General features: G+C 36.8%; 1 protein-coding gene across 1 annotated transcript; it reads left to right on the plus strand.

The window, feature by feature from the left end:
• The first annotated feature begins 15,700 nt into the window (after positions 1 to 15,700).
• LOC110288356 (olfactory receptor 8G50-like) lies at positions 15,701 to 16,636 on the plus strand. Its single transcript, XM_021154724.2, has one exon. The coding sequence runs from the start codon at positions 15,701 to 15,703 to the stop codon at positions 16,634 to 16,636; it is 936 nt and encodes a 311-aa protein (XP_021010383.1).
• The last annotated feature ends 6,346 nt before the right edge of the window (positions 16,637 to 22,982 follow it).

A 22,982-nucleotide genomic window follows, 5' to 3' on the forward strand; every position in this document is an offset into this window, starting at 1 on the left:
ACTGCATGGTACTGGTACAGTGATGGACAGATAGATGAATGGAAAGAATTGAAGACCCAGAAAGGAACCCACACACTTATGGCCACTTGTTCTTTGACAACCCAATCACAAAAGAACTCATATGATATGTACTCACGCATAAGTGGATATTAGCCCCGAAATGTAGAATGCCCAAGATACAATTTGCAAAACACATGAAACTCAAAAGAAGGAAGACACAATTGTGAATACTTCGTTCCTTCTTAGAAGGTGGAACAAAATACCCATGGAAGGATTTACAGAAACAACCTTTTGATCATAGCATGAATGACCTTTTAGAGATGCCCCACTTGGGGATCTATCCCATAAACAACCACCAACCTTATATACTAGGCAGAAGCCATCAAGAGCCTGCTAACAGGAGCCTGATATAGCTGTCTCCTGTGAGGCTCTACCAGGGCCTGGCAAATACAGAAGTGGATGCTCACAGTCATCAAATGGATGGAGCACAAGGTCCACAATGAAGGAGCCAGAGAAAGTACCCATGAATTTGAAGAGGTCTGAAGCCCCAATAGGAGGAACATCAACATGTACCAACCAGTACCCCCCAGAGCTCTACCATCAATTTGGAACTATACCACCCATCAAAGAAAACACATGGTGGAACTTGTGGCTCTAGCTATATATGTAGCAGAGGATGGCCTAGTTGGTCATTGATGGGAGGATAGGCCCTTGGTCCTGTGAAGGCTCTGTGTCCCAGTATAAATGAATGCCAGGACCAGAATAGGAGTTGGGTGGTTTGGGGAGCAGGGGGACGCGGACATAGGGGATTTTTCTGAAGGGAAATTAGGAAAGGGAATAAAATTTGAAATGTAAATAAAGTAAATATCTAGAAAATTTTTAAAAATTAAAAAATTAATTAGAACGTCTACCCTGTGTAAATAGAACACACAAATACCTCAGTTAAATCACAACCTTTCCTTTCTTTGTCTTCAAAATCTCAGGTTAATATCCTAATACTAAATATTTATATAAAATGTAAATTTCTCCTTGTTTAAAAAAAATTAACCCTATAAAAGTTTAAGGTCTTTCTAATAATTCAAATTCTCCTAACTACAAGGTTCTAAAAGGTTCAAAACTAATAAAAGCATTTTTATGTTAAAGTTAATGAACTAGGGCATAGAAGCAATTATACTTAGCAAACTCACACTTCTGGCTCAATGGTCAACATCTGGAACCCATCATGCTTTTCAAGGCAGCACGAGCTTTAGTCATCTCATTTCTCTGGCTGTGCATCCACAGAATGCTCAACTTTGAGGGAACTCAGTCCAGGAACTCAAGAAGGAACCAAAAGGACACTTCCTAAACAATTGTTTCAGAATCTCCTGGTTTTTTTTTGTTTTTGTTTTTGTTTTTGTTTTTTTTTAACACAGTCTATTTATTTATTTTAAAATTATTTAATTTGGGCAGGAGAAATGCCTCAGTGATTAAGAGCACCGGCTGTTTTTCTGGAGTACCTGAGTTTAGTTCCCAGCAACCACGTGGTGGCTAACGACCATCTGTAATGGGATCAGATCTAGTTTACTCGCATACATAAAATAAGTAAATCTAATATTTTTTTTATTTCTTTTGAGTTTATAGTATAATTACATTATTTCCTCTTTTCCATTCCTCCCTCCAAGCCCCTCAATAAAACCTTCCTTGCACTCTTTGAAATTTAAGATTTCCTTTCACATTAATTGTTGTTGCACACATACACATGCGCGCACACACATACATATATTAGTATATATATATATATATATAATGTGTGTATATATGTATAGATATATCCACATATATCCATATATAGTAGCCTCTATTTTGTTAATATTAGAAATGGATATGTTATAAGTAAAATACAAAATTGTAAAGGAAAATTTTCTCATTAAATTTTGACTACATAATTCTATGTGATAAAATTTAGATACTATACTCTATATAGCATTTTATAGCTTAGTTCTTCTTGTCATTATTTTAGATGTATATTCATGGAACAAGTTTACTTTTTCTCTCTCAGCCACTGTACTCTGTAAATCATTATCATATTCTTTATATATGGATTTAACAATCATAGCCGTCTTATACAAACAGAATCTTTTAGTAATATTATATTTTGTGACTGACTTGTTTCACATAACATCATGTCTTCCAGGTTCATCCACAGTTTTTAAAACTGAAAAGAATGTAGTGATGACTGGGAACCATTGAGAACCAACTAAAGTGCATCTAGAACTTTGGTTTTAGTATTATTATCTGATAGATTAACAAATTAATACATATGTTAGCATACAAAATCATGCTTAGTCACTGCATCTAAAAATATTTCCCCCATCTTCTTTTGTTCTTATTTGTTCTCCACTCATACTGACTGGTCCCCAGTTTATTGTGACAGTTTTTGCTAAACCTGCTGAACTACTCTTGTACAATTGATGGGTATGCTTTATAAATCAAGATAAAAACAACAATTCTATAGTTATATGTGCTTAAGGAATATGTAAGATTGTTCAGATATTGAGTGTTCTTGGCAAATTATTTCCCCAAATTTTATGTTTTAACTTCATAAAATATATATTACAATAATACATACTATATATTAGCAGTTATGCAAATTATGAAATATGCAAAAATCATAATAAACAATTACCCTTAGTATAATTATTCAAGCAATATTGTTTGAGTGTGACTGTAGAGTGATATAAATTTATTAACAGTAAGCATATGCTATAGACATAAACCATAGATGGATGCATGATAGTTAAGTACTTGCTCACTAAACTATAATCTATAAGGAAAGAGAAAATTAATCTATGAGATGCATATTATGACTGAGCAGATCTACAGGAACACAGCTGTTATGGTAGTTAGAATGGGTTTTCAAGTGTGGAAGCAAAAAAAGAAATAAGCTATGTCTGCACAGTATTAATAATTTTGGATAGCAAAATACCAAACCATACTTTCAAATTGTTTCTTAAAAGAAATAGTGAAAAATGAGGAAATAGAAACCCGTAGTGTTTTCATATGATAATGTAATTTTATAAATATTATAGTTTATTACACTGTTTATACACTGAAGTTATTGGAAAAAATGTAGAATTTTTTGACAGTAACTTACAACTATTATCTATATGGCCAATAATAAAAGTTTCTTTTTTATAATATGAATTGCCTTTTTAATATCACCTTAGTAGAAAGAGCTATAGTCACTGAAATTTATCGTATAATAACAAAATTCTATCCAAGCATGGAAAAAATCCTGGGAGAAATTTGATTCTCAAGCATCAATGATATTTTCAGCTATCAGTAGAAAATTTCTTTAATATCTGAAAAGTAGAAATTATGAAGGTCATCTGACAAATGAAAATTAGGCCCTCACCTTTCCTCTACATGGATTCTTCCATCCCAGTTACATGAGTTGTAGATAGAGTGCTCCTTAAATGTTTCTTGTGCAAGTGATTCAAAATATAATCTTCTGCCCTATCATTTTTTTGTAATCTAATATCTAATCAGTAGATTATATTCCTATTATAAATCCGGTGCCAAGATTCCCCTCAAGTCTTCCAGAAGGACTTATTAAAATGATATTGTTTTCCCAGAAACTTTTGAAAATATAAGAGGCATCACAAACATGTTTAGAAGGAAACACTCTGAGAATTTCCTTCCACTGGGGATGAGATGCCCCGAGGAAACAGCAACTGAGGTCCCATATCCTGCACTGTCTAATACTTTCATTTTGCCTCCCTAGAGTGTAATTCTTTGTATCTGAAAAATCATTTCAATTATTGCATTTGGAGTCATAAACTGCAGTCTCATGGCATGGTAAAGGATGACTCCATGAGACGTTCCCATCTGAAAATAGTCTCTGAAATATATGAGTTCATTTTCACTGCTCCCCCTTTTAATTAATGTTTGGGGAAAATGTTTTATATTCATTATCAAAGTTGTCTCTTATACATTCCCTTATTATTTCAAGAGCAATAAAGTTCCATGGAAGGGGCTAGAAATGAACATCTTGACCTTGGAAAATTTGGCCATTAGCAGAGATCGAAGAAATATAGGCAAAATAAATTTTGCAATTTTCCATAAGGGTGCAGGGATAAAATTCTGGTGCCACGATTTCAAAGAGATAAATGGACCATCAGATATATAGAAAAATGTATGATGGTGACTCCTTTCCTTTTGGTTTTTCTTCTCTATCTCTGTATCTGTATCTGTCTCTGTCTCTGTCTGTCTCTCTGTCTCTTCCTGTCTGTCTGTTTCTGTCTGTCTCCTCTCTCTCTCTCTCTCTCTCTCTCTCTCTCTCTCTCTCTCTCTCTCTCTCTCTCTCTCTCTCTCTCTCTCTCCCTTTTGAAGCTAAAGACCAGCAACACATCTGGTACTCATTCAGAATAGAACATTATATTAATGTTTTCTTTATTAGCTCGCAATTAATTCAAATTTGTGAATTATTGTTAAGTAATTATATATGTATGTATATATCATCTCATATATATATATACATGTATATATGAAAACATGAGTATTTGTTTAGTGTGTTTAGTGAATAGAATCAGAGACACCAAAGTAGCAATGAGCAAAACAAACTTCCATGAGTATAGCATGTTTTTAATTGTGTTATTCAATAAATGCATCCAGAGTTGATAGGAAATATGGTTAATAATATTTCTGTGAGGTAAATTAGAAATGTTTAGAACATTTTCAGTCCAGGTAAACAATGCAGTGTTAAATTTCTTGAAGTACAAGATAACTGCACATGCATGACCAAAGGGGATTTTGAATCCACACATCTGAAGCTAATAAAACAAAAAATAAATGTGAAAGTTTAAAGTAAGATACAAATTAAAATAGAAATTAAAGTCTTTCAGTTTACAGTAATTTAAACATGTGATTAAAAAACAAAATTAAGACTCAAATTTATAGCGCTCAATTCCAAGAAAATGTATTAAGTTCACCCTTCAGATTAATGGACTACAATTGCTTCTTCCTTAGGAATGGGTTTCACTTAATGCCTTTGAACGGGTCAGCTCAGGATTTTTGGAAATTTCCACCAGACCCCTCCCCTTCAGTAGGGAGAAGCTAATTACATTCCTCAGGAGGAAGTTCTTTTCTGGTCTAGTCTATTTGGACTTCTGTAGACTTCTTGACTGGTCATGGGCATCACTTTCTTTGGGCCAGGAGAGTTTCTTCTAAAATTTTGTTAAATATATTTACCTGCCTTTTAAGTTGGGAATCTTCACACTCTTTTATACCTGTTTTTCTTAGGTTTGTCTTCTCATTGTGTACTAGATATCCTGCTTGTTTTGGGTGAGGAGCTCTTTTACATTTTGCATTTCTTTGACTGTTGTGTTAGTGTTTTCTATGGTATCTGCATCGGAGATTCTCTCTTCTATCTCTTGGTGATGCATGCATCTATGACTCCTGATCTATTTCCTAGGTTTTCTATCTCCACAGTTGTCTCCCTTTGTCATTTCTTTAATGTTTTTATTTCCATTTTCAAATCCTGGATGGTTTGGTTCATTTCCTTTTTTTTTTCTTTTTTTTCTTTTTTTTTTTTTTTTTTTTTTTTTTGGTTTTTCGAGACAGGGTTTCTCTGTGTAGCCCTGGCTGTCCTGGAACTCACTTTGTCATTTCCTTAACAAGTTTGGTTTTGTTGTTCTGTAATTCCTTTAAGGTATTTTTGTGTTTGCTCTTTAAGTGCTTCTACCTGTTTACCTATGTACTCCAGTATTTCTTTAAGGGAATTATTTATGTCCTACTTAAAGTCTTCTATCATCAACATGAAATGTGATTTTAAATCTGAGTCTTGTTTTTCCTGTGTGTTGGGGTATCCAGGGCTGGTTGTGGTGGGAATACTCGGTTCTGATGATACCAAGTAGCCTTTGTTTCTGTTTCTTATGTTCTTGTTCTTGACTCTAGCCTTCAGGTTATCTCTGATATTAGCTGGTCTTGCAGTCCCTGACTGTGCCTTCTTCCTCCTCTAAGATTGTGCATCAGCACTCTTGGGACATCACTTCTCTGGGAGGAATTTGGGTATGGAGAGCTGTGGCACAGCAGCAGCTCTGTGGTACAGATGGAAACGGGAAGCATCCTATCCCAGCTCTTCCTCGGTTTTTCTGTCCTGATAGCAATTCTGTGAATAATAAACTCCTCTCACCCTCATCCACAGGGCAGGGAACATTGATTAATTAACATTGAATTATGTGTTATATGTGAGCCATGCTGGAGATTTTCAAGTGCTATTCAGATATAGTTACAAACAGGATAGTGGAGCCATGAAATCAAAGATCATATAAAACATTAGAGTCTGAAAAGCAAAGCCAATGTGCTTGTCTCCTTTGTCCTTTCATTTCTCTTTTCACTCTTGTTATGGTTTGTTTCTGTCTATATTGAGATCAAAACAGAAATTTTTGATACTGAATTTTAATTTCAGAATACTTTTACACACAGACAAGTCTTTGCAATATTATTACAGAGATGCCGATATCCACTGTACTCTGACTTCTATCCACTTATTATCACAATACTACACTTATATTGAGGTAGATGAGATTGGGATATCCCTGTTATCTGTACTCCAAGCTTTATTTAGATTTATTTAGCATTTTACCTGATGTTCCTTTCTCTTCTAAAGAACTCCTTTTTTAAAAAAAAATTGGGTATTTATTTCATTTACATTTCCAGTGCTATCCCAAAAGTCCCCCACACCATCCCTCACCCACACCCATACCCACACACTCCCACCTCTTGGCCCTGGCATTACCCTGTACTGAGGCATATAAAGTCTGCACGACCAATGGGCCTCTCTTTCCACTGATGGCCGACCAGGCCATCTTCTAATATATATGCAGCTAGAGACACGAGCTCTGGTAGGGTACTGGTTAGTTCATATTGTTGTTCCACCTATAGGGCTACAGATTCCCCCCAGCTTCCTGGGTACTTCCTCCAGCTCCTCCATTGGAGGCCCTGTGAGCATCCACTTCTGTGTTTGCTAGGCCCCAGCCTAGTCTCACAAGAGACAGCTATATCAGGGACCTTTCAGCAAACGCTTGCTAGTGTATGCAATGGTGTCATCGTTTGGAGGCTAATTATGGGATGGATCCCTGGATATGGCAGTCTCTAGATGGTCCATCCTTTAGTCTCAACTCCAAACTTTGTCTCTGTAACTCCTTCCATGGGTGATTGTTTCCAATTCTAAGAAGGGGCAAAGTGTTCACACTTTGGTCTTTGTTATTCTTCAGTTTCATGTGTTGTGCAAATTGTATCTTATATCTCCCTATATTAAGTTTCTGGGCTAATATTCACTTATCAGTGAGTACATATCATGTGAGTTCTTTTGTGATTAAGTTACCTCACTCAGGATGATGCCCTCCAGATCCATCCATTTACCTAGGAATTTCATAAATTCATTCTTTTTAATAGCTGAGTAGTACTCCATTGTGTAAATGTAATACATTTTCTGTATCCATTCCTCTGTTGAGGGACATCTGGGTTTTTTCCAGCTTCTGGCTATTATAAATAGGGCTGCTATGAACATAGTGGAGCATGTGTCCTTCTTACTGGTTGGAATATCTTCTGGATATAAGCCCAGGAGAGGTATTGCGGGATCCTCCGGTAGTACTATGTCCAATTTTTTGAGGAACCTCCAGACTGATTTCCAGAGAGGTTGCACAAGCTTGCAATCCCACCAACAATGAAGGAGTGTTCCTCTTTCTCCACATCTTTGCCAGCATCTGCTCTCACCTGAATTTTTGATCTTAGCCATTATGACTGGTGTGAGGTGGAATCTCAGGGTTGTTTTGAGTTGCATTTCCCTGATGATTAAGGATGCTGAACATTTTATCAGGTGCTTCTCAGCCATTCGGTATTCCTCAGGTGAGAATTCTTTGTTTAGCTCTGAGCCCCATTTTTAATGGGGTTATCTGATTTTCTGGAGACCACCTTCTTAAGTTCTTTGTATATATTGGATATTAGTCCTCTATCTGATTTAGGATAGGTAAAGATCCTTTCCCAATCTGCTGGGGCCCCTTTTGTCTTATTGATGGTGTCTTTTGCATTACAGAAGCTTTGCAATTTTATGAGGTCCCATTTGTAGATTCTCGATCTTATAGCACAAGCCATTGCTGTTCTATTCGGGAATTTTTCCCGTGTGCCCATATCTTCCAGGCTTTTCCCCACTTTCTCCTCTATAAGTTTCAGTGTCTCTGGTTTTATGTGGAGTTCCTTAATCCACTTAGATTTGACCTTAGAACAAGGAGATAGGAATGGATGAATTCGCATTCTTCTACATGAAAACCGCCAAGTTGTGCCTGCACCATTTTTTGAAAATGCTGTCTTTTTTCCACTGGATGGTTTTAGCTCCCTTGTCAAAGATAAAGTGACCATAGGTGTGTGGGTTCATTTCTGGGTCTTCAATTCTATTCCATTGCTCTACTTGTCTGTTGCTATACCAGTACCATGCAGTTTTTATCACAATTGCTCTGTACTACAGCTTTAGGTCAGGCATGGTGATTCCACCAGAGGTTCTTTTATCCTTGAGAAGAGTTTTTGCTATCCTAAGTTTTTTGTTATTCCAGATGAATTTGGAGATTGCCCTTTCCAATTCTTTGAAGAATTGAGTAGGAATTTTGATGGGGATTGCATTGAATCTGTAGATTGCTTTTGGCAAGATAGCCATTTTTACTATATTGATCCTGCCAATCCATGAGCCTAGGAGATCTTTCCATCTTCTGAGATCATCTTTAATTTCTTTCCTTAAAGACTTGAAGTTCATATCATATAGATCTCTCACTTCCTTAGTTGGAGTCACGCCAAGGTAATTTATATTATTTGTGACTATTGAGAAGGGTGTTGTTTCCCTAATTTCTTTCTCAGCCTGTTTATCCTTTGTATAGTGAAAAGCCATTGACTTGTTTGAGTTAATTTTATATCCAGCTACTTCACTGAAGCTGTTTAACAGGTTTAGGAGTTCTCTGGTGGAATATTTAGGGTCATTTATATATACTATCATATCATCTGCAAAAAGTGATATTTTGACTTCTTCCTTTCCAATTTGTATACCCTTGATCTCCTTTGTTGTTGAATTGCTCTGGCTAGGACTTCAAGTACAATGTTGAATAGGTAGGGAGAGAGTGGGCAGCCTTGTCCTGTCCCTGATTTTAGTGGGATTGCTTCCACCCTATCACGATTTACTTTGATGTTGGCTACTGGTTTGCTGTAGATTGCTTTTATCATGTCTAGTTATGGGCCTTGAATTCCTGATCTTTCCAAGTCTTTTTTCTTGAATGGTTGTTGGATTTTGTCAAATGCTTTCTCTGTGCCTAAGGAGATGATCATGTATTTTTTGTCTTTGAGTTTGTTTATATAATGGATTATGTTGATGGATTTCCATATATTAAACTATCCCTGCATCCCTTTAATGAAACCTACTTGGTCAGAATGGATGATTGTTTTGATGTATTCTTGGATTCGGTTAGCGAGAATTTTATTGAGGATTTTTGCATCAATATTCATAAGGGAAATTGGTCTGAAGTTCTCTATCTTTGTTGGGTCTTTATGTGGTTTAGGTATCAGAGTAATTGTGGCTTCATAGAATGAGTTGGGTAGAGTACATTCTGCTTCTATTTTGTGGAATAGTTTGCGAAAAACTGGAATTAGATCTTCTTTGAAGGTCTGCTAGAACTCTTAAAGAACTCCTTTTAAGGTCTCAACTTTATAATAGTTTTAATGAGATCTCCGTCATTTCTGGAGCCTACAATTCTAGAACTGCCTTTCTAGTTGTGAGGATATAGACAGTGAAGGATGCTAAGCAGGTATTTTGTAGGATATCACTGTAGATCAGGCAGTTGTATTTAACCATGAGTTTTGAGTGAGGATATATGTTTGATTTCTTCCTGTTATGGGAAGGCAATGGAAGCATATAGAAGGAAGGTACATTTGTCATGATAGCATATCTAATGGCATTGAGTGCAACCCCACTGTTAAGGAAGAATTAGTCTGAAAGGAGGACTCAATTCAGAATTTTCTATTTTAAAGTTGTGCCTTAAATACATTCATTCGTTAAATCATATATTTAAATCACATAATCACAGACATTAATTTCTATCTTCAAATGTATTCAAATGTAACCTGCTCTGTTTATTTTTTCTTTAATCAGTTTCAGATGTGGGGACTGGATATCCTCTTTGATAATGTTTGTGTTCCTTTCATGTACTCCCAGAAATTTAACACTCCACTGGGCTTGCCACTGAAAATGTTTTAAATATCTTCTAAGTTTCCTAACTGAAATAATATTAACCATTTCTATTATTGGCTCTGGATAGTTTCATTGAATGACAGTATACCCATGCAAGCTGGATTGTCTCATGGCTACTTTGTTGTGATTGAGTCTATTCTCTGAACACACTAAACAAGTAGCCATGTGTTTATACTAATTCCTTAAAGAGATACATGTGGAAATATATGTATTAATTAACTATAATTCACAAATTTTGTTCAATGATATCTCAAAATAATTATAAATATAATTTTTTTAGTCTGGATTAGTACTATATAAGTTAGTTTATAACTTTTCAATGCTTTTCTGCAACTTCAACATTTAAAAAAAATAAGAAAAAGAAAGAAAGAAAGAAAGAAAGAAAGAAAGAAAGAAAGAAAGAAAGAAAGAAAGAAAGAAAAGAAGGAAGAAAGAATGGAAAAAAAAGAAAAGAAAGAAAGAGAAGGAGAAGTAAGGAGTCACCATTATCCATTCCATATATATTAACTGGTCCATTTTGTCTCCTTGCTATAGTATTCCCAAAAGTTTCCCCCTACAGACTATGGAAAACTTTTTCATCAACAAAATATATTTAACAAAGCAACTATAATATTTATTTTGTCTATATTTCTGCAAATAAATACTTATTGTCAAATTTACTAACGTTAACAATACGTTCATTCCCAGCTCCTTTCATGAAACTCACATTAGCCTTGAAATTATATAGGAACATAAAAGAGACAACATTTCATAATCATTACAAATTACTATTTATTACCCAGAAGTTAATTAAACCGATGCAGAAGACAAGCAGTGAAAATTACCTTATATATTTCAAAGACTAGTTACAGATGAGAAGTTGCCATAGAGTCATCCTATAACCATGCCATGGGAATTCAGTATCTGGCTCCAACGACAATAATTGATACTATTTGCAAACACAAAGAATTATGCTCAGGGGAAGCAAAATGAATGTATCCCCCAAAGCACAATGCCAGAAATATAAATTATTCACTTCTTCCTGTGAGTATCTCATCTCCAGTAGGAAAAAATCCTTGGGGAATTTCCTTCTATACTCGTTTATGATGGCTCTTATATTTCAAATGTCTCTGTGAAAATGATATTGGTCTTGTAAGTGCCTTTGGAAGACTTGAGGGGAGTCACGATATTGGATTTATAATAGGAACATAAAATTCTCAGAACATAAAATTTCTGTTCTGATTTCAAAATAATAATGAGTCAGAAGATTTTATTTTAGATTATTCACTCCAAAAACTTGAAGAAATATTTCATTTAAGGAGTATTTGAATAGAACTCATGTGTACTGGGATAGAAGTCTCTACATAGAGCAAAGGTGAGAGCCTAACTTTCACTTCTCCTGAAGTCTCTTAACATCAGAATGTCAGATGACCTTCAGGATAATCCCATAATTATCATGAGATGTAAATATTATGAGATATTATCATGATATATGTTGTATATAATCTCAAAAAGAATTAATTTTAAAATATATGGGCTGAGATTTTTAAAAAAGGATTCTATAACAGCTGATTTAGGGTTCATTTAGGTTCATTCTTGAATTCCTGGACTGATTTTCCTCAAAGCTGTGTGTTCTGTGGACACACAGCAGGAGAACTGAGATGACAGAAGCTTCTGCTGCCTTGACAGCGTGTGCGGGTTCCAGATGTTGAACACTGAAACCGAAGATTTCTGTTCATGGAGTGTGGGTTTGATTAAGTATAAGTTTTTGTATTCCTCAGTTCTTCACATTTAAAATAAGAAAACACTTATTAATTTTTAATATTGCAGGAGACTATAGTTAGGAAACTTTAAACGTTAAAAAAGACCTTGGCCGGGCGTGGTGGCACACGCCTTTAATCCCAGCACTCGGGAGGCAGAGGCAGGCAGATTTCTGAGTTCGAGGCCAGCCTGGTCTACAAAGTGAGTTCCAGGACAGCCAGGGCTACACAGAGAAACCCTGTCTCGAAAAACCAAAAAAAAAAAGACCTTGGATTTTAATGTGTTAAATTTTTTTTAAAGACTGAGAGAATTTAAAATTTATATGATATTTGGTAGTATACTACCCTGATACTTTGAGGACAAAGAATGGAAAAGTTGTGCTTTATTGATGTATTGATGTGTTCAGTTTACACAGGATGGAAAGTCTAGTTAATTCTCATTATCAATTTAACACATTCTAGAGTTATCTGGGAAGAAGAAAATACTATTGAGTTGGAAAACTGACCTTGGAAAAAATGACCTGCAGCAAGGTCTATGAATGTTTGTTAGATAAGTGTGTGAAAGCTAAACCCACCTAGGAGAGGATCTTCTCTGGGCTGAAGCCCTGGGTTCTATAGGAAGGCTAGATGAACACTGATCAGTATACAAGCCAATAAACAGTATCCTTACATTGTTTTTCTTCAGTTCCCGATTCAGTCGCTACCCTAAAACATAAGCTAAAGTAGTATTTTGTCACAGTAACAGAAAAGCAACAAGAACAGATAGTCAACTCACTTACATGGCTATAATAATCAATGGATCTTTTCCTTTAAAGTTCCCACATCTCAACAAGTTTCTACTTATGAATAAATTTTCAATATATGAATTCTGGGACACATAGTATGCATGGATAGTCATTATCTTTCCTTTTGATTCTATTATTTCCTGACACTACACTATAATTGTATATATCCCCTTCCTTTCCTCCCTCCAAGTTCTCCAATAAATTCCTCATTGCTTTCCCTCAAATTCATGGCTTCATTTCTCATTGATTGCTATATTATCTTCATCTATATAAATATATATGCATATATACAACCTGACTACTCTGTGCAATGTTACTTGTATCTGTGTTTTCAGTGCTGACCATTTGATGTTCAATGTATTCTTGTCTGAAGTATACATTTCAAACACATGTGTGTCATGAGACACAGAACTATGTGAACATGAAGTTCATTTCCTTAAAAAGAATTCTTTATTTATATAGATTATAACATAATATATCCATTTATTTTTTATAATTTTAAAATTTTAATACATTTATATGTTATAATAGTACAATTTTATATTACATAATCTATAATTATACCATTATAATGATTGGTGTGCTCTTCTCTGGATAAAACTCTTTCTCCCATTCTCAGAATTTCTTAAGTGTCTGTCATGGTTCTTTGTGTAGCGTTGAAGCCTTACATCTTTCCTCAGTCCACCTAACATGTCTAGTATTATTTTCCATTTTCAGCTCATGTTTAGGCAGTCATGCTTATCATTAATGAAGACAAAACTAAGATAACTGCTAAAATACATAAATCATATTTTGTGAAACTAATATACTATCTATCACCTCTGAGTTTGACTTTAAGATAGCAATAGCGATCACTAGAAATTCTTAAGCTTTTCTACAAAAATACAGAATTGGTCCAGAATGGGAATGTTACAGGACATAGCCAGCTGGAGACTTAGAAGAAAACAATTATGGGGCAGTAAATTGGTTCCATCAAGCATTGCATGTCGAAAGCAGAGCTACTCCAGGGTCTTTTGTGTGACTTTTGTGTCAGTGCATTTTCTATTCTTGCAGATGTGCCTTAAGTACTGAAATTGCTTGGTCTTGTGATAGCTGTCTGCCTTACAAGAGATCTTGAACTGTTTTCTGAAATGTTTGAACTATTGTAAAACACCACCAATATTATGAGATTGTAAATTCCTTCTTTATTGGCAGCAGCTATCATTTTATTACAACTCCTCCAATCAATGTGAAGTTTTCCTATACATTGGTTTTTATTTAAAGGTTTCTAATAATTAATGATGGTCCATATATTTTCAGGTGTTGTTGGTGATATATCTATCTCAACTAGGAGAGTCATTATTCAAATTATCTGGCAATTTTAACTGGATTTTTTGTTTTCTTAAACATTAAAGTATAAAACTTCTTTAATTCTATTAATAGTTCTTCCTCAGATACAATACTAAGATTTGTTTCCCATTAAGTATGTTATTTTTCTTATATCTATGGTGTCCTTTAAGGCAGAAATCATTTTTAATTTTAATTATACCCAATTAATTCTTTTTTTTGGTCATAGCTTCTGATTGTTCCAACTATTCCAGGAAACTATCAAATATTCCCGAGAATGAAGATCTCCTATTGTATTTTTTCAAATGTTGTTATATTAGCTATTATATTAAGTGATAGAATCCATGTCTTATATTATGAAAAGTAGAAATTCATTTTATTATGTAATTTCATCTATTTGCCCATTAGTCGGAAAACTAATATTCCTCCGTGTTATTTACATGAAATACATAACTTTAAGAGCATTTAGATGGAGGGTTTATACAGATTGATAATTTGCTTATATTTCATGGCACACCTGTATTATGAGAATATTGTAATGTTTAGTACGTTTTCAAATGGGGAAATGTGAAACTTCCAGTGATATTCTTCTTCAAGTTTGTTCTGATCATTCCCAGCCATATTATATTTCTATGGGTATTATATGAACAATATATTGTTATTAGTGATGAAAGTATCTTGGATTTTCAGTAACATTGCACTGAACTTTTAGACAAGTTTGGGAAGCATTTCCATTACACAAGGTTAAATAATATGGTACATGAAGATGGGATGTTTTTTCACCTATATAGTGATTTATCTTTGTCACTAATGTTGATAATTTCAAGAGCAATGTTTTATATTTCTTTAATTATTCCTAAATGTTTTAACATTTTTCATAATATGTCAAGTAAAGTTTTACCATTTCTCAATTTCTTTAATGATCTTTGTTCTCAGTCTATGATGGCTTTTTAGATAAATTACTGTACTATTTTATTAAGGATTTCTTGGAATTTTATGCATAAAAATTAATCCATATACATGTAAAGTTATTTTCACTATTTACTTTCAAATTTAAATCCCTTTTGATTTCAAGTTCTCATCTGATTCCCTAACATAAGCTTCTGTTATAATGTTGATAACAATGTTCATTACCTTATGGGAAAAGGTTTTAGGTTGCCATCATCAAGTATAGCAACGGTTGTGGATAGCTATGTTGGTATTTTGCCTTTTTGTGGATGCTGGTCTTGTTGTAACATAGAAAAAAAATATTTCTCTGTAGAGTGATTGGGAGAAGGACAAATAAGTCAAGAACACTCCTTAGCAGACTCCACTGAATGTGTCTGACCCCTCAGTCATTGTCCTTCGATTAAATACTAACATTCTTGTAACAAAGATTATACTCACAGACATAAGTAACTTATCTTTAACTAAAGTGACATGTACTGAGAAGTATAATTTCTTATATTGATAAAATATAAGAATATCTGCCAGAAAATTAAAGATGAATGTTTGAATTCTGTTTCTCACCTCATTATGTTGTAAAACACTAGATAGTTATTTCAATTTATTCTCTTTCTATGTAGAACCCAGAGAAGAAAATGTTAAAAGGAAATCTTTCTGAAGTGACTGAGTTCATCCTCTCTGGGTTAACAAACAAACCAGAGCTGCAGCTGCCCCTCTTCCTCCTCTTTCTAGCAATCTATGTGGTCACAGTGGCTGGGAATCTGGGCATGATCACTCTGATACTATTCAGTTCTCAACTGCACACACCCATGTACGTTTTTCTCAGCAGCCTATCCTTCATTGATCTCTGCCAGTCCACTGTCATTATTCCCAAAATGTTGGTGAACTTTGTGACAGTGAAGAACATCATCTCGTATCCTGAATGCATGACTCAGCTCTACTTTTTTGTTACTTTTGCTATTGCAGAGTGTCACATGTTAGCTGTAATGGCATATGACCGCTATGTTGCCGTCGGTAACCCCTTGCTTTACAATATTGTGATGTCCTATCGAGTCTGTTCCTGGATGATATTTGGAGTATATATTATGGCTTTTATTGGTGCCACATCTCACACAGTCTGCATGTTAAGAGTGCATTTCTGTAAGACTGATGTAATAAATCATTACTTTTGTGATATTTATCCACTACTGGAACTCTCTTGTTCTGATACTTTTATTAATGAAGTAGTGCTTTTATGTTTCAGTGTTTTTAACTTCTTGATTCCAACTCTGACAATTCTAAGCTCTTACATCTTCATCATAGCCAGCATCCTCCGGATTAAATCCACTGAAGGCAGGTCCAAAGCCTTCAGCACCTGCAGCTCACACATCTCTGCTGTTGCTATCTTCTTTGGGTCTACTGCATTCATGTACTTGCAGCCATCTTCGGTCAACTCTATGGACCAAGGGAAAGTGTCTTCTGTATTTTATAGCATTGTTGTGCCCATGCTGAACCCTTTGATCTACAGCCTGAGAAATAAGGATGTCAAAGTTGCTCTAAATAAGTTCTTTGAAAGAAAGTTTTTCTTGTGAAAAAGACTCACATTCATATTTAGAGGGCTAGCAAACAGTTAAAAGGGATAAGTAGAGTGACATGATATGAAATTACTGCCATCACTATTTATTTCATATATTGTTGAGGGCAGGACAGTTTTAGCAAATGAGATTTATGAAGGACAACATATATAGAGGGATATAGAGAAGCATCTGCTTGTCATAGCATGCATTGTATTAGTCAGTTTGTCAAATGCTCAAAAGCCTTCTTTGAGTGATTCTGTTCATGTGTTTATAAAAAATGTTCCTTTTATTTGAGACATATTTATCTTATAGCCGAGAATAAATACTTATGGTCCAAATTCTTGATCATCTCACTATTCTATATGATCAGCACTTGTAACTAAACATATTTCTAAGGATTTCAGACACTGAGATCTCCAAAATAATAATTTTTTCTTTTATTAGATATTTTCTTTATTTACATTTCAAATGTTATCCTCTTTCCTAGTTTCCCCACGAAAATCCCCTACTCCTCCCCTTCTCCCCCAACCTTCCCACTCCCATTCCTGGTCCTAGCATTCCGCTATACTGGAGCATAGAGCCTTCACAGGACCAAGGGCCTCTCCTCCCATTATTGACCGACTAGGCCATCCTCTGCTACAAATATAGCTAAAGCCACAAGTTCCACCACATGTTTTCTTTGATTGATGGTATAGTTCCAAGGAGCTCTGATAGTACTGGTTAGTTCATATCAATGCTCCTTTTATGGGGCTTCAGACCCCTTCACCTCCCTCAGTATTTATCTGGCTCCTTCATTGGGTACTGTCTTAGTCAGGGTTTCTATTCCTGCACAAACATCATGACCAAGAAGCAAGTTGGGGAGGAAAGGGTTTATTCAGCTTACACTAACACATTGCTGTTCATCACCAAAGGAGTCAGGACTGAAACTCAAACAGGTCAGGAAACAGGAGCTGATGCAGAGGCCATGGAGGGATGTTCTTTACTGGCTTGCCTCCCCTGGATTGCTCAGCTTGCTCTCTTAAAGAACCCAAGACTACAAGCCTAGGGATGGCACCACCCACAAGGGGACCTCCCCCCTTGATCACTAATTAAGAAAATGCCTTAAAGCTGAATCTTGTGGAGGCATTTTCCCAACTGCAGCTCCTTTCTCTGTGATAACTCCAGCCTGTGTCAAGTTGACACATAACTAGCCAGTACAATTGACCCCTTGTCAACTTGACACAAAAACACATCACTATTAAGCCTCAACCCTTACTTTCTTATTCATCCCAAGATCTAAATAACTAGCCGAGTGTGGTAGCACACGCCTTTAATCCCAGAACTCAGGAGGCAGAGGCAGGGGGATTTCTGAGTTCAAGGCCAGCCTGGTCTACAAAGTGAATTCCAGGACAGCCAGGGCTATAAGGAGAAACTCTGTCTCGAAAAAAAAAAATCCAAGAAAAAAAAAAAAAAACTAAATAACTTTAAAAGTCCCACAGTCTTGACATATTAAAAGTTCAATCCCTTTAAAATGTCTAATATCGTTTGAAATTCAAAGTCTTTTAAAAATTCAACTTCTCTTAACTGTGGACTGAAATAAAACACCTTCGTTCTTCAAGAGGGAAAATATATCAGGGCACAGTCACAATCAAAAGCAAAATCAGACTCCAACCATCTAATGTCTGGGATTCAACTCATGATCTTCTGCACTCCTCCAAGTGCTTGGGTCACTTCTCAAGCCCTGCCCTTTGTAGCACACATCTTGTCTTCTAGGCTCCAGCTGCCTGTACTCCATTACTGCTGCTCTCCTTGGTGTTCATCTTATGATACGGGCATATCCAAACACTACAGCCTTCCACTGTAACTAGGCTTCACCAACAGCTGTGGGAACTAAAAGGGGGCCCTGGGGAAGAGAGGGAAGGCCACGCCCCGCCAGAGTTCCACCTATGCTCTGGTCAGGTGGACATGGGAGGGCTGCCAGACTCCACTCAGCCCCAGGTGGGCATCCAAGCCTCTGACCCACTCTTGGGGGGCTGGGGGGTTGGACAAGGGGCATCCCAACCTGGGAGCCCCAGGGCTACTCTCTAAAGCCCCAGGGTTATGGGTGAGAGGGAAGAGGGAAGAGAGGTTCCCACACTGGCGAGAGTGAGCACAGCAGATCTTGACTGGAGCACAGGAAGGCCTTCCATCGGGAAATTTGAAACGGCTTATTAGGAGAAAGTCTATCCCATCCTCCAAGCGCAGTGGGCCTTGATGAACAGAGACATTCTATGGTCTTAGAGCTTTGTTGTAGAGAGGCAGGGGGAAAGAGAGAAGGTAGGAGAGAGAGAGAGGAAGAGAGAGAGAAAGAGAAGTCTAGAGAGTAAGAGAGAGAGTGAGAGGAGAGAGGAATGAGAGAAGTGAGAGATAAGAGAACAAAGGAAAGAGAGAGGAGTAAGAGGGTGAGAGTGAGAAGTAAGAGAGAGTGAGGAGAGAGACCAGTAAAAGAGCAAGGTGGGGCTGACGAGCCCTTTTTATGGACTTTACTGTTGCTAGGTAAATGGGGAGGAGTTTAGCCTGAAGGTCAGAAGCTTGGGACATTGTCTACGTGATTTCTAGCCATGCTTCTCTTGTAGGGGCTCTGGGGGGTGGTAACTTAGGCAGGACCCAGAGTTCCAGGAGCATGAGGGAACACCTACTGTGTCATGTAGGTGAATTATCACCATTCCGGGGTTCAGTCTGTGCATAGCCCAATGCCCCATAAACAGCCTCTCATAGACTATCTTCATGGTGCCAAGCCTCAACTCCTTTGCATGACTCCTTCTGTCCTGAGCCATCAATTGCAAAGGAGGCTGCACCTTCACCAGTGGCCTTCCATGGCCTCTCACAGTGCTGAGCCTCAGCTGCTCTGCATGACTCCATCATGTCTTCAAAATTAGTACCACATGGGTGACGCTTACACATTATCAAGTCCTGCTGCAGCACAAAGTAAAACCTTGGTTATCTCTGAAACACAGCCTCTGTGCTCTCAGAAAAGACTTCCCAGAAAATTTCACCTCAATGATGCTTGTCTCTTCTTAATCCCAGCTAATTTCTTAGCTCCAGCTAACCAACATCAATAGTCCCAGTAATGCAAAGTTTTCACTTTAGTAGTTCTGGTATCTTGTTCATCACAGCTGATTCTTCAGCCCCAGATAACCAGAACTACAGAATCTTCACAATCAAAATAGCAATGCCCCTGAAAAGAGTCTTTAATCTTCCCTCTGAAACTTCACAAGCCAGGCCTCCATCAACTGCACTGTTTTCAACATTATCTTCCAAGCTCCTACACAACATCCCACAGAGCTCTTAACACTGAATAGATCTTCTGCCCAAAGCTCCAAAGTCCTTCCACAGTCTTCCCCAAAACATGCTCAGGTTGTCACAGGAATACCCCACTATGCTGGTACCAATTTATCTTAGTAATGGTTTCTATTCCTACACAAACATCATGACCAAGGAGCAAGTTGTGGAGTAAAAGGGTTTATTCAGCTTACACTAACACATTGCTGTTCATCACCAAAGGAGGCAGGACTGGAACTCAAACAGGTCAGGAATCAGGAGCTGATGCAGAAGCCATGGAAGGATGTGCTTTGCTGGTTTGCTACCTCTGGCTTGCTCAGCATGCTCTCTTATAAAACCCAAGACTACCAGCCCAGAGATGGTCCCACCTACAAGGGGCCTTTCCCCCTTGATCACTAGTTGAGAAAGTGCCTTACAACTGGATCTCATGGAGGCATTTTCCTAACTGAAGCTCCTTTCTCCATGATAACTCCAGCCTGTGTCAAGATAACACAAAAGAACAAGCCATTACAGGGAACTTGTGCAACATCCAATGGATGATTGTGAGCATCCACTGGTGTATTTGCCAGGCACTGGCACAACCTTACAGGAGACAGCTGTATCAGGCTCCTATCAGTAGGCTCTTGTTGGTATCTGCCGAGTGTCTGGGTTTGGTGGTTATTCATGTGATAGATCCCCAAGTGGGGCAGTCTCTGGATAGTCATTTCTTCATGCTCTGCTCCCAACTTTTTCTCTGTAACTCCTTCCCTGGATATTTTGTTCCCCATTCTAAGAAGGATCAAAGTATCCACACTTTGGTCTTCCTTCTTCTTGAGGTTCATGTGTTGTGCGAATTGTATCTTGGGTATTCTAAAGTTCTGTTAATATCCACATATCGGTGAATGCATATCATGGGTGTTCTTTTGTAATTGGGTTACCTCTCTCAAGATGGTATCCTGCAAATCCATCCATTTTCCTAAGAATATCATAAATTCATTGTTTTTAATACCTGAGTTGTGCTCCATTGTGTAAATGTACCACATTTTCTGTATCTATTTTTCTGTTGTGTTCTTTCCAGCTTCTAGCTATTATAAATAAGACTGCTATGAACATAGTGGAGCATGTGTTCTTTTTACAAGTTGGAACAACTTCTGGGTATAGGCCCAGGAGAGGTATTGCTGGATCTTCTGGTAGTACTATGTCCAATTTTCTGAGAAATCGCCAAACTGATTTCCAGAGTGGTTGTACCAGCTTGCAATCCCACCACCATTGCAGGAGTGTTCCTCTTTTTCCACATCTTTGCCAGCATCTGCTCTTACCTGAATTTTTGATCTTACCCGTTCTGACTGGTGTGAGGTGGAATTTCAGGGTTGTTTTGATTTGTATTTCCCTGATAATTAAGGATGTTGAACATTTTGTCAGGTGCTTCCCAGCCCTTCAATATTCCTCAGTTGAGAATTCTTTGCTTATAATAGCTCTGTAACCCATTTTTAATGGGTTTATTTGATTTTCTGGAGTCCACCTTCTTGAGTATTTTATATTTATTGGGCATTATTCCCCTATCAGATCTAGGATTGGTAAAAATCCTTTCCCAATCTGTTGGTGGCCTTTTTGTCTTATTGACAGTGTCTTTTGCCTTACAGTGTCTTTTGCCTTCCTCTGAAATAACAAAAAACCTAGGATAGCAAAAACTATTGTCATCAATAAAAGAAAAGTTTTGCAATATTATGAGGTCTCATTTGTTGATTCTTACAACACAAGCCATTGCTGTTCTGTTCAGAAATTTTTCCCCTGTGTCCATATCTTTGAAGCTTTTCCCCACTTTCTCCTCTATAAGTTTCAGAGTCTCTGGTTTTATGAGGAGTACCTTGATCCACTTAGACTTAAGCTTTGTACAAGGAGATAAAAATGAATTAATTCGCATTCTTCTGCATGATAACCTCCAGTTGAGCCAGCATCGTTTGGTGAAAGTGCTGTCTTTTTTCCACTGGATGGTTTTAGCTCCTTTGTCAAAGATCAAGTGATCACAGGTGTGTGCTTTCATTTCTGAGTCTTTAATTCTATTCCATTGATCTTCCGGTCTGTCGTTGTACCAGTACCATGCAATTTTTATCAAAATTGACCTATAATACAGCCTGAGGTCAGGCATGGTGACTCCCCCAGAGTTTCTTTTATTGTTGAGAATAATTTTTGCTATTCTAGGTTTTTTGTTATTCCAGATGAATTTGCAAATTGCCCTTTCTATCCCAGTGAAGAATTGAGTTGGAATTTTCTTGGGTTTTGCATTGAATCTGTAGATTGCTTTTATCAAAATGGATATTTTTACTATATTAATCCTGCCAATCCATGAGTATGTGAGATCTTTCTATCTTCTGAGACCTTCTTTGATTTCTTTCTTCAGAGATTTGAAGTTCTTATCATACAGATCTTTCACTTCCTTAGTTAGAGTCACACTGAGGTATTTTATATTATTTGTGACTATTGAGAAGGGTGTTGTTTCCCTAATTTCTTTCTCAGCCTGTTTTTCCTTTGTGTAGAGAAAGGCCATTGACTTGTTTGAGTTAATTTTATATCCAGCTACGGCACTGAAGGTGTTTATCATATTTAGGAGTTCTCTGGTGGAATATTTAGGGTCACATATATACTATCATATCATCTGCAAATAGTGATATTTTGACTTCTTCCTTTCCCATTTGTATCCCCTTTATGTCCTTTTGTTTAGTTGCTCTGGCTAGGACTTCAAATACTAAATTGAATAGGTAGGGAGAAAGTGGGCAGCCTTGTCTAGTCCCTGACTTTAGTGGGATTGCTTTAAGTTTCTCTCCATTTAGTTTCATATTGGCTACAGGTATGCTGTATGATGCTTTTATTATGTTGAGGTATGGGCCTTGAATTCCTGACCTTTCCAAGACTTTTATCATGAAGGGGTGTTGGATTTTGTCAAATGCTTTCTCACCATCTGACAAGATGATCATGTGGTTTTTCTTCTTTGAGTTTGTTTAGATAGTGGACTATGTTGATGGATTTCCATATATTAAACCATACCTGCAACCCTGGATGAAGTCTACTTGATCATGATGGG

This window comes from Mus caroli, unplaced genomic scaffold, assembly GCF_978045245.1.
Source record: "Mus caroli unplaced genomic scaffold, Mus_caroli_1 scaffold_11, whole genome shotgun sequence".
Taxonomy (NCBI): Eukaryota; Metazoa; Chordata; class Mammalia; order Rodentia; family Muridae; genus Mus; species Mus caroli.

Bases quoted from the DNA above. Each gene is read 5' to 3' on its own strand.
- LOC110288356 (XM_021154724.2), top strand. From the start codon at position 15,701: ATGTTAAAAGGAAATCTTTCTGAAGTGACTGAGTTCATCCTCTCTGGG.